Here is a 13,207-nt window from a genome sequence, read left to right as displayed (position 1 = left end):
CAGTGGTAGGGTTGGCTCCTCAGCGTCCAAGTCCTCCAGGAAATATGTGCAGCCTCTCGGGGGAGAACATGACGACTTGTTCGTTGGTGTGGGACGGCGCACTCACGCGACCGTGCAGAGCCTCGCTCCTGGCCTTGGTTTCCCACTCGATACTGGTGTCTGTCATCTGGGAACGCTGAGTCGGGGAAAGCTCCACGGTTGCTCCGGGGTGACTCATGGCGCCCGTTACGGGACCTGTGGTGCATTTCGTCCTGGGAAATTCCCGTCATCTCGCTTCTGGTAGCCGTCGGCTGGTGGTGTTGGCGAGGTCCAATGTTCAGGATCGCCAGGCCCTGAAGGTCCTGTTGCCCGCGGTCGGAGCTTTCCTGGGCGAGAGCTATGTCAACGGCCTTGTCAAGGGTCAATGGATTCTCCATTAACAGTTTCCACCGTATCTCCTGGTCCCGAAGCCCACAAACGAAGCAGTCCCACATCGATTCAGCCAGCGCAGCTACAAACCCGCAAGGGGGCGGCGAGTCCCTGTTATCATAGTAAGTATTCCCCTGTGGACTCTGCCGGCATGTGCGATGCGGTATGGAACCGGTACCGTCGGACCATAATCGGTGGCAATGGATTTAGGTGATGGCCCACCCGGTCCATCAGCGTGGCGAATGGCAACCCGTCCGGCCTGTCCGTGTAAGTCAAGTTCCTGATTAGTGCATTAGTCAGTCCGCCAACGGCGGTCAGTATGGTGACGGTCTGTCGCTCGTCACTGGTAATGGCGTCCGTACTGGGCTCAATCATCCGAGTCGGCGTCAAAAGGCTCGAGTTTACCTATGTATGCCATGCCTGTTGGCCGGAGAACGGCCTCCCGAGGTGGTTGATAAACGATTCGAGGTCGCAGCACTTGCCTCTTACAGCAGTTCCACTTGATCCTCGTCACCAGTGTTGTAGACGGAGGAAAAGACTCCACGAGAGGCCAGGCTGACAGAGTGCAACTCACTTTATTCCGCACTAGTCACAATAATCACTCCTCTCCACACTCCACTCCGTGCAGGCTCTCCTTCCCCAAACTGCTTCCAGGCTGGGGTTCATATTCTGTGCGGAGCTCCTCCAATTAGGAGGGAGCTTCGCCCCCTAGTTACTTGAGTAGCTCATACTTTGAGGCACATGCAGGCTGTGTTTCTCTGAACTCCTGCTGCTTCTGTCTGTAACCCTAGTTCTGGACCTGGTGTGTTATTCTGTATGCGGCTGCCTTTTTCAGACTTTGAAGCCTGGACTACAGTAAGGGAGAACGGTGCTCTGATCGATTGGATGGAAGGGAAGTTGCTTGCAGGGGAAAGAGAGGGTAAAGTTTACCTGCCTGGAGTTGCCATGCCTGGGACTTGTACTTGTGACTTGCTGCCTTTATGCTTACTGGCTGTGAGTGGAGCACGGAGTGGATTTTGGTTGGCCTGCTGCCAGGCTGAAAGTGGAGGAGAACGGATTCGCTTTTGCAGTTTTGGACTGGATGGTGTCCGGAGACTGGATGCCGGATCTGTGAGAGCAGCAGGGCTGTTGGCCAGTTGACTATGTCTACTGTTTGTACTGATGTTGGTTTTGTTTTATTGTTGGGGGATTGTATGTTTTGTGAGGACCACGAAGAATCCGGCACGAGTTTTAAGGATACAAAGAAATAACATTTACTTACAATAACATATATATATATATATACACACAACAGCAGCAGCAACTTCGCTTGCTGCTCACTTCTTCCTGCTGATTCCAAATTGGCCAGCTTTATTTACACAGGGAGTCTGCTAATGATTTCTCCGCCCCCCCCTCATTGGGGAAGCTCATACTCCCACAGGATTGTGGGATTGTCATTAGTCCCCAGCCAATGGTACGCAGGCAGGTTATAACATCCCTCCCCCCCAAAGTCTAAGGAATCCACCGAAGACCTTGGCGAAGGAGGGCGTCGGACTCGTTTTGCCGCAGGCCGGACACCATTTGCACGAGGTGCTGGATCGGGCGGCGTGTAACGAGATGGAGACCGGCGCTTCCGTGATGAACGCATAACGGTTGTACATCCACGGCCCGTGGGCCCGAGGATTCCCCCTCTGATGCGTCCTGTATCTCCATCTCGGAGTCAGAGTCTGCTGCCTCCGTCATCTCGGCGTCTCTATCTCCACACGGTTCTGTAACGACCTGCGCAGGCTTTGAGTGAGGCACCAGAGGAAGATTGTGAGGACTACTTTCCATTGTCTCTGTGGCTGTAGAAATGAGCTCCGGGGGCGGGGAATCTTTGGAAGGGATAGTCTTCTGGACCGAACGTGGTCTACATGTTTTCGCTGGAGACGACCCTGGGCTTGCACTTGGTAAGATATAGGGCCTGTTTGGCGAAAGATTACACCAGGGGCCCACTGGGCACCACCAGCAAAATTCCAAATGAACACTGGGTCACCGGGAGCAAACTGCCGAATCGGCCGATGCCAAGAAAAACCATGTTCCTGTCGTTCTTGTGTGCGGCGTACTTTTGCGCCAATGTCCGTGAAAACCATGCTAAGGCGGGTGCGAAGTCTTCGGCCCATTAGGAGTTCTGCTGGAGCTACCCCAGTCACCGCATGGGGGGTGGTCCTATATGAAAACAAAAAGCGAGCCAGCCTCGTGTCCATTGACCTGGAAGACTGCTTCTTTAGGCCTCGTGCACAGTACTGGTCTCATTATCTAAGGAAAGATGTAAATATGTGTCAGAAGCAGTTCAGAGAAAGTTTGTTAGACTATTAGCAGGAATGAACAGGTTGTCTTATGAGGAAAGGTTGGAGAGGTTAGGTTTGTACCCACCAGAATTTAGAAGAGTAACAGGCATAAACATATATGCTCCAGCTATTATATTTTGGTCATTGTCTTTTCTGTTTTTACCAGTAATTCAAATATCAGAAAGGTATTAACTTAAGAACTTGTATTATTCAATGTAGATTATAGGTTTGTTTCTTATGGCTCATTTATCTGGAAGTCACTACAAGTAACTAAGAATAAAAAATTACTGTGAGGTTTAGTAGAGCTTACTTTTCCCCCTTAGAATTATTATTATTTCATCTGTGGCATTATATTGCAGGAATTTAATCCGGAGACTACGCATCCTGACTTCAGACTGTGGCTTACAAGCTATCCATCTCCAAATTTCCCAGTTGCTGTCCTACAGAATGGCGTGAAAATGACTAATGAAGCACCAAAGGGTCTTCGGCCTAATATTATTCGATCCTACCTCATGGATCCTATTTCTGATCCAGAGTTCTTTAGTAGCTGCAAGAAGCAAGTTAGTACCAGTTCAATTGTCATTTGTTTACAATAAACAAATTAGGCTGGATTTCAAGGCGGGAGGGGGAAGAGGTGGTGAGAATGTATTGCTCCTGCCTCTGTTGCAAGAGTTGGCTGGCAGCCGTACATCTAAAAGAAGCACATTCTGCTGCCGTTACAGACTGCCCACAGACTAAATGGGCCAAGTGTGGGAATTTCAACCCCTCAGTGGGAGGAAATCCCACCCTCGAGGTCTGTCCAACTATCTGGCAAATGCCCCAGCAGTGCCAGTATTGAGTAGTGGATGTTGCTGGTGTGGCAAGGATGCCCCCAAAGAAAGTGGTCATGGTGCCCTGGCCCAGTAAGTCAGGGGTCATGGACAGGAAAGGATCAGGGAGCCTAGGGAAGAGGATGAGGGTGTGGGAGGGTACATTTTGGAGGTCGCAGAAGGGAAATAAAAAGCAGGTGCATGACACCTTGCCATGGCGCCCTGAATGCTGTGCCTCACTTCTTTCCTGCCATTACAATTTTTCTGATAAAAAGGCCTGCACATTTCTACCGACTGTCCCATACCATGCTTTAAGGCATGGGTAGCATTTTATCTGGGTAAATTATCTTGGAAACAACTTCAGTTGGGCCTTGATTATTTATTTTAAAATGGTGGGCGGGTTGCTGACTCTATTGCACTCCCACCTACTCGGTAAGATTTTCCTCCCCCTCCGCAGCATGTTCTGCAGCGATACAGGGCAGCTCGCCAGTAACAACGGGGTTTCCTGTTGAACACATCCCTCGCCGCCGCAAAACCTGCAGCGGGAGTGTTCCATCGGTGGGCCCGCAAGGTCCCACCAGCGTGAAAGGGTAGAAAATCATATCCATGGTCTTCCGGTGATGGTGATGTGCTGAGCAGACATACATCAGGTGGTTCTTCTCCAGAACACAACCAAATAGGCACTTTTATTTGAAATTAGCCCTAAAACTCGGACTTATCTCACCCACAATCAAGAAAGGTAGGGAATAGAAACAACATGCCAGCAAATGGGAGCTTGAGAAGCCGCAGAGTTGGCAAGAGTGGAGGAAAAGGCCACGAGCAGCGGGTGGATGAGTCGGCGTACCCACAAGGCAAGAGGTCCCCTGCCACCCTGGAGAGAGGGAGTCCGACAACCCAAACAACGGCCTCACACCCCACCCCCAGCCTGGTGATGCACGGAAGACGTTCCTGATGAAGGAACTGATGGCGATGGGGGAGGCGATAAAAGTGGAAATCCAGGTGGTGGTCAAGGCGGCAGTGATGTAAGCGTGGTCACCATGCAGCCGGCGATGGATTTATTGGGGAAGAAGGTGGCGGCTGAGGGGAAGGTGATCCTCGAACTGGAAATGGCATTGACAGACCGTTCTTCTCTCCTGTGCACAAGGTATACACCCGTATCGACTTCTTTGCAGTGGGGAAATCGGTGCTTCCAGACATAGTAAGAGCGGAACACTCCGTGATAGTCTTCTCCGACCACGCTCCACATTACATGGGTATGAGGTTGGAGCCTGGCCGTGCCCAATGCTCCGCATGGAGGTTGGACACAGACCTCTTGGCCAACAGGATCTTCTGCCAGAAAACATCACAGGCCATATTTTAGTTTGTGTAGGGGCATGAGACAGGGGTGTCCACTCTCCCCACTACTGTTTGCCCTGGCCATCGAGCGCTTGGCAATGGCACTTAGGTCATCGAACATCTGGTGAGCGATAGTGAGAGGGGGTTGGAGCATAGCGTTTCACTCTACGCGGATGACTTTCTCCTTTACATAACAGACCCGTTTGGGGGCATGGCTGGGATCATGGAGATAGTGGAGGAATTTGGTCGGTTCTCGGGCTACAAATTAAACATGGGTAAGAGTGAAGTGTTCACGATCCAGGCACGGGGGCAGGAGAGGAGACTGAGGGAGTTACCGTTTAAAGTGGTGGGAAGGAGTTTTAGGTACCTGGAGATTCAGGTGGCGAGGGACTGTTGGTCAGCTCCATAAGTTAAATTTGGGCAGGGCGGTTGAGCAATTGAAAGGGGACATCCGCAGGTGGGACATGCTCCCACTGACATTGGCAGGGAGGGTGCAGACTGTGAAGATGACAGTCCTCCCGAGATTGCTATTTGTGTTTCAATGTCTTCCAATTTTTATCCCGAAGGCATTTTTCAGGAAGATGAACGCGGTGATCTCGGGTTTTGTATGGGCTGGTAGGGCCCCGAGGGTGAAGAAGGTCCTTCTGGAACAGGAGCGGGGGAGGGGGGCTTGGCCCTTCCGAATTTGATTAATTATCACTGCCGGGTGACTATATCGATCTTTAGGAAGTGGGTAGTGGGGGAGGGGTCGGTTTTGGAGCGAGTGGAGGTGGCGTCCTGTAAGGGTACATGTTTGGAGGTTTTGTTATCTCTGTCTGAAAGACACTCAGTGATTTGGCCTTCACAGCCTTCTGCGGCAAAGAGTTCCACAGATTCACCATCCTCTGGTTGAAGAAATTCCTTCTCATCTCTGTTTTAAAGGATCGTCCCTTTAGTCTGAGATGGTGCCCTCTGGTTCTAGTTTTTCCTACAAGTGGAAACATCCTCTCCAAGTCCACTTTATCCAGGCCTCGCAGTATCCTGTAAGATTCAATAAGATCCCTCCTCATCCTTCTAAACTCCAACAAGTACAGACTCAGAATCCTCAACCGTTCCTCATATGGCAAGCTCTTCATTGTGGGAGAGAGGGTGAAGCCGTGCCTGAGAGACTTTGAGGTATCAGACCCCCCAAAACTACATATGGGGAAGAGGGCCAATGCCCTTGCTTTTGCTTCTTTAATGGCACACCGGAGACTCCCATTCAGCTGGCGATCAGCAGCACCACCCACAGCTGCAGACTGGCTGGCAAACCTGTCGGAATTTCTCCACCTGTAGAAGATCAAGTACACCATCCGAGAGTCGGATGAGGGCTTCCACAAAGCTGGGGGCCATTCATCAGCCTGTTCCAAGACCAGTTTGAGGTCAATAGTGGATAGAAAGGGAAGGTGGTGGGGTTGGGGGGGCGGGGGGGGGCAATGAGGGCAGATAGGTTTACACAGAGCCGATAGGAGCAAAGATGGGGAGGGGGCCAGCAAGGAAGGAACCCAGGGAAACATCAGGAGGGGACATGGAAATAGACAGAGGAGGGGGCCACAGGACCCCCCTCCCCAAACAAAGCCGTTGGGGCAAACGCAGTAAATACAAAATGAAAGCGAGCCTACAGCATCTACGACAGAAGAAAGTGCCCAAGATGGAGCCTGAACAACCAAAGGGGTGATGGAGGGGGGTGCAAGGGAGGGAGGCGGGGGGGAAGTTTGATGAAAGGGGAACATATAAATTGTACATACGAGCCAAATTGCTCACCTATTGCATAGTGTACAGATAGAAAAATTAAATAAAAATATTTTTTCAAAGAAAATCCCAGCCACTGTATTATGAGCAGAGTTCGGGTGTAGACAGAAATGTGGTGGGTTTTCCACCCTTCATATTTAATGTGCATCTACCACCCCCTCCACCCCCATTGTTTTCAGGACTCGATAAATGGATAGACATGCTACACTCCCTATGACTTGAATTTAAATACCATGGCCGCAAACCCCGAAAATGGCATGCCTTGCTCTTCTGGCAACTTGGCGCAATGTCAGCAGATTGTGATACATTCATCGCAACTGATCTGAAATTTGTATAGCCTCGAGTAATACGACCATGACCCCGGGACCCGCTTTTTACATTTTCTTTATTAAGAATTCCAACAGTAGAATTCAGAAGCAGCCTCATTTAATTCAGTTCAGGTTTCCCTAAAGTGGGATAGGCCTCCTTTATGTGCTGAACATAGAGGCAGTTGGCAGTGTGCCAGATGCTTGGCCCTACACTACTATAAGCTAAACCATGGTGGCAGCACCAACTTTACACACTGCTACCTCTTCCAAAACCAGCAGAGGCAGAATGGGACTAATCATATTTAGCCTTAAATGTGTAATTTACGTTTTATTTGGGGCTCGACTGAGAAAAAATGATTCCTTGTTTAATACAAAATGTGAAGAAAATCTTAAAACAAAGTTTGTTAAATTTGTTGATAGCATCAACAAATCTGCTAACAATTTTAATTAACTTAACACAATTATTGATGAATCGAAATGCAAGAATTATTTATTGCATTGGTATTTTTGGATTTATTGCATTTTGAAAAATGCTGGCATATTTGAAAGGAAGACTAGTATTTACATAGCGCTTTCCCCAGCCACTTAATGTCTCAAAGTGCTTTACAACCAATGGATTGCTGTTCTGAGTGCAGTCTCTGTTGCAGTGAGAGAAAACATTGTAGTTTTCACAGTAATATTGCTTGAAAATCTATTTCAAAATTAGGTCAAAATAAGTATCATATTTGTGATACATTAGTATCTGAGCTACCTTGATGAACATAGAACATAGAACATAGAAAATACAGCACAGAACAGGCCCTTCGGCCCACGATGTTGTGCCGAACCTTTGTCCTAGATTAATCATAGATTATCATTGAATTTACAGTGCAGAAGGAGGCCATTCGGCCCCCCGAGTCTGCACCAGCTCTTGGAAAGAGCACCCTACCCAAACTCAACACCTCCACCCAACACCAAGGGCAATTTGGACATTAAGGGCAATTTATCATTGGCCAATTCACCTAACCCGCACATCTTTGGACTGTGGGAGGAAACCGGAGCACCCGGAGGAAACCCACGCAGACACGGGGAGGACGTGCAGACTCCGCACAGACAATGACCCAAGCCGGAATCGAACCTGGGACCATGGATCTGTGAAGCAATTGTGCTATCCACAATGCTACCGTGCTGCCCTTAAGAACAAATAAATCTACACTATATCATTTTCCCGTAATCCATGTACCTATCCAACAGCTGCTTGAAGGTCCCTAATGTTTCCGACTCAACTACTTCCACAGGCAGTGCATTCCATGCCCCCACTACTCTCTGGGTAAAGAACCTACCTCTGATATCCCTCCTATATCTTCCACCTTTCACCTTAAATTTATGTCCCCTTGTAATGATGTGTTCCACCTGGGGAAAAAGTCTCTGTCTACTCTGATGAGATGTGCATAATGATTGGGATGGATGTTGTATTATTTTTTTCCAACAGGCTGCATTTAAAAAGCTCCTATATGGCCTATGCTTCTTTCATGCTCTGGTTCAGGAAAGACGGAAATTTGGGCCACTCGGATGGAATATCCCTTATGAGTTTAATGAAACGGATCTGCGGATAAGTGTACAGCAGCTTCACATGTTCCTTAACCAATATGTAGTAAGTCATCCAGTTCCAAGGAAGTCATATTGGACTCAATAGGTTGGTCCAACTTAACTGATAAAATAAGTGCTGCCACCCATGGGGAAACCAGTGTATTGCCCATTGGCGTGGACAGCACTGCTGAGGTGGGATTCAAAGGCACTGTGAAACTTTTTTGGAAGAGAGGGGCTTTAGCGGTGGCCTTGAGAGAGGCAGGGCGTACACCCTTTGATGTCCCTCCCAGCATGTCAATTTCAATGATCCGTCAAATGAAGATGAAAGTCTTCCCTTTGATGTGTTGGAAACCTTTGAAGTACTGATCTCTGAGAGAGACATCAAAGGGTTCCAACACATCAGAGGGAACACTTCTAACTACAGCTTGACATGCTGAAAGACTGATTTTCAAAGCTACAGAGCGAACACCTGCCACATGACCCACCATCCTAGGGAAGACCACTGACCTGAGCACAGCATCCCAGCTCAGCTCCCCCAAACCCCCAACTGCCCTGAAGGGCCCTCCTCGGCACCCTGGAGGTAAGGAGGTAAGGGTAGAGAAGGTGCTCACCTCCTTGCCCCCCCCCCCCCCACCCACGGTACTTGGTCATCGCTTGTCAGGACTAGGAGAGATTGACATCCACGGGACTTCCAGCTAGGGGCTCTGGGAGCATTTCAGGAGGCCGGAGAATTTGGCCTCAAACCCGATAATGATATTTCAATTCTTGTTGAGTTGGTGAGAACCTGATTGGACCAAAAAGGAGGATGCAGGGAATGGTGAGGATTGGCAGGACATGAGGCACGGGAGGCCACACTATGTGCGCCAGGTCCGACACACACAGGATGCTCTGATCTCCTCCAGGTTTACCGTCTAGGGGGAGACTGGCCAGGGGCACGGACACTGCATTCCACCCCCAATCCCCCCCACCAGTGACCTCCGTGCCTGCAACCCCCGAGGCTCCTCTGCCACCTTTGCTGCCAGTCCTGGAGTTCTGTCTCGACCAGCGTCTGCATGTGCGCAGCCATGGAGCACAGGGATGGACTATCTCCATCTGGGACTGCGCCACATCACACTGTGACTGGGCCACCTCCCACTGTGACCGGGCCATGCCCAAGTCAGTGTCATCCTCAGACTCGAGCTCCTGGGTTTCGGGTAGATGGCTCCGTCCGTATTGGTGTCATCATTGCAGGTCGGCACCTGGGGCTCTGGCTGTGGCTGGGGTTAGGGGCTGAGGACCGCAGAAGGGCCCACCCCATCACCAGCAGTTCCTGAAAGACACAAGACAAAACGCATAATTAGACTGCAGGCTGGGGGTGGGGGGGAATGGTGTGGTGGTGGTGTGTTGGAGAGCTGAGGCAGGATGGTGTGGGGGTGGTGTTGGGGTGAGGGGTGACACACGTGTCATGAGAAACTGCAACTCAGCGTGGTCTCATTTCCTCACCCAATGCCGACCTCCACCCCAGCAACTGCCCTTCCCCTCAGGCCTGCCCATCATGTCCTGGACTCTCTGCTCTGCCGCGGTGTGGAGCCGCAGGTCCGGCGGCCCCCTCCAGTTTCTCCCTCTCCTGGCGGTTATGTGTGGCCTTCTCCAGAGGGGGGAGAAACTGAAAACGCAGAGTGATAGACAGTCTAACGCATGCAGCCCAGGGGATGTGTAGCTGGTGGCTTCAGTAGCCAAGCAGCCGGTATGGGTGCCGGCATGTGGTGGGTGTTCAGCTCCGGGTGGGGGGGGGGGAGTTAGAGTAATGGGTGTGTGGGATGGGGATTGGTGCCAGGGACACAGTGCTAACTACTCACCCTGGCCGCCCTGAATAGATCGTGCAGTTTCTTATGACACTGCTGGCCAGTCTGGATGGTGTTGTTGCTGATGGCACTGATGGCTTCTGCCACCTGTGCCCAGGCCTGCCAAACAGTGGCGTCTGGCAGTCTCCATCCCAAGCCAGGGTACAGGGTCGCCCGCTTCTCCTCCACTGCATCTAGCAGGGTCTCGACATCAGGGTCTGTAAAATGGGGTGCCATTTGGCTCATTGTACTCCGTTTCTTTCAATTAACATTGACTACTTTTGTTCATTTATGCAGGAGGTGCCCCTTGATGCTATTCGATATATGACTTGTGAATGCAACTATGGTGGTCGAGTGACGGATGACTGGGACCGGCGCACACTTCGGTCAATTCTAAATAAATTCTATAATAAAGAAATTACAACAAGTGACAGCTACACATTTGACATGAGTGGCATTTATTATGCTCCACCAGAAGGAGATGTAAGAAAAATTTTACTTTTGATGGATATTCTTGGTGGATATAATGCTTAAAATAATGGTTACACAAAGAAAAAAAGTCATACCTGTTGACTATTTAGACAGGTTTCGGGCAGGTCTTAGATTATTAGTTTTCAAGATCAAGGACAGCTAAAATAACATAAATTGCAGTGAAAATAGTGGTATCCCGTAATCATCTGATAACCCTGTTTTATCACCTTACAGTACAGCAGCTACATTAACTATACTAAGAGCCTCCCTTTGAACTCAACTCCAGAAGTCTTTGGGATGCACGCTAATGCAGATATCATGAAGGATCAGTCCGAGACCCAGAACCTGTTTGACAGCATCCTACTTACTCAGGTATGTCAAATGGTTGCTACAGTTCGAAATTAAATGGGTTACAATGTTTGACTTAAAAAATAATGTTGGGCTGATCAAACAGTGCAAACTGGGATATTTTTTCTTTATCAATCTTGTAAGTAACTACTCTATCTAGGCAAACCCAAGTATGTATAAAATCATCATTTTAGCCATGCATGAATTGAGCACATGTGAACTGGGCACACAAAAGCTAATTATCATTTCCAACTTTAGCTATTATATGAAATAAATTTTGTGCCACATTATTCTTCCTGGGGATAAAACTACTGAATTATTCAAAATCCTTTTCTGGGTATTTCAAGCCTTCTCCAAAATGCCACGTTGAAGATAGTTTGGCTGCAGTTGAACTACTCACCTGAACCAAGCAATGTACAATCAACTTACAAACTGTGTAGTATAACTACATTATTAATATCTGTAGGCTATTGGTGGTACAGTGGTGGCACTGCCGCCTCACAGCACCAGGGACCTGGTTTCAATTCTGGCCTTGGATCATTGTCTGTGTGGAGTTTGTACATTCTCCCCGTGTCTGCGTAGGTTTGTTCCGGGTGCTCAAAGATGTGCAGGTTAGGTTGGTTGACCATGCTAAGTTGTCCCATAGTATCCAAGGTTATGGGCTTACGGGAATAGGGCGGGTGGACAGGGGAGTAAGCATGGGTAGTGTGCTTTTTCGAAGGGTTGCTGCAGACTTGATTGGCTGAATGCCCTCCTTCTGCAATGTAGGAATGCTATGATTCTTTGATTCATATGAAGTCATATCAAGAAGCAAAAAATAATATTTGGATTTTAAGGAAAACAGGGATTGATTGTAATTTGTCTGAATTGTCATTAATGCAGTGGCAATTTCCTCAAAAATGTATTTGGTATACTTACTGCCCTGTTAATACCAACCATAAGCCACCTGCACTTTCAGATGTATCCACTGCTGGGCAGTCAAAGTGCCTACCAGTGATCCGGACCTGGATTCTCCATTCTAGAGATGACGTGCTCCCATCGGAATAGAATCACTTCTGGTCTCTGCTGGTGCTGGGAGCGGCCTCCAAGCATGATTCACTCCCCTTTTCCATGCAAACGTATGCATGGAAGGGAGCTCACGGGATTTTGTCGGAATTTTGTGTGGATGGCCTGATATTGAGATCTGGTGGCTGGCCCTCCTCCCAAAACGCAAACCCTGCCCCCCCCCCCCCCCCCCCCCCAGCCACCAACCCTCCGTTGACAAGTAAGGGCATTGTCCCCCCCACCACCATGGGAATAACGGGTCACTCCCCGCAGCACGCATGTATGAGGGTGACCCTCCACCCACTTACTCCTCCAGCCCCCCCCCCCACATCAGACACCCCCTTCGGAACCCTCCCTCTATACCTCCCCATCAGACCTCCCTATCAGACACCCCCAACAGGTATCCCTGAACACAGAATCCTCCAACAGAGACCCCCATCAGAGATCCATGCCTGAAAGCTGAAGAGCAGTGCAGGCAATGAAGTGAAAAATCATTGCGTTTTCACTCACCCTTTCCTAACATTTGCTACCTCAGACAAAAGCATTTGTAGCTGCCCATTGAGTCAGCCTTAATCCCGCAATCTATATTGAGACTTCTATGTGGCCCCCATAACTTGCTGGTTCCATTAAAGTGAGGTACAAGAGTTTCTCTGGTCAGATCATCCCCAGAATGAACTAAATCCACCCGTGGGCAACCAGAAGTTACAATCGATCCTGCTAATTTCAACACAATGGACAAGAGTTCTAACTGCCAAGGGGAACCAAATTTGCTAATGCATGGTTATATCCCTGAAAAGTGATCAAAATCCTGCCCACATCCAGGTTTGCAGATGAGCAAGGAACGTCTGTGCAGGTATCAGGAAAGACAATATAAAATGCAAACAAGTAATTAAACTTCACTTCAGTCTTGCATTCTGGGTTTAACAATTTGCGATTTCATCAGCCCTCTATATTTCACCAGGGTCAACAAGATGCGAAGACAACAGAGTGTTTGATGTCATTTATTTGCTGGG

General features: G+C 49.1%; 1 protein-coding gene across 1 annotated transcript in view; it reads left to right on the top strand.

Moving 5' to 3' along the window:
- Positions 1 to 13,207, top strand: part of dnah7 (dynein, axonemal, heavy chain 7) — a 570,689-nt gene that overhangs the window by 501,995 nt on the left and 55,487 nt on the right. Inside the window, exons 56-59 of the mRNA XM_072478629.1 lie at positions 3,077 to 3,277; positions 8,411 to 8,572; positions 10,629 to 10,814; positions 11,037 to 11,174. Of these exons, the coding sequence (XP_072334730.1) occupies positions 3,077 to 3,277; positions 8,411 to 8,572; positions 10,629 to 10,814; positions 11,037 to 11,174 (687 nt within the window). The remainder of the gene's footprint in view (positions 1 to 3,076; positions 3,278 to 8,410; positions 8,573 to 10,628; positions 10,815 to 11,036; positions 11,175 to 13,207) is intronic.

This window comes from Scyliorhinus torazame, chromosome 2, assembly GCF_047496885.1.
Source record: "Scyliorhinus torazame isolate Kashiwa2021f chromosome 2, sScyTor2.1, whole genome shotgun sequence".
Lineage (NCBI taxonomy): Eukaryota > Metazoa > Chordata > Chondrichthyes > Carcharhiniformes > Scyliorhinidae > Scyliorhinus > Scyliorhinus torazame.
Note: the sequence above shows the minus strand (reverse complement) of the source record. Positions and strands in the feature narration are given on the sequence as shown.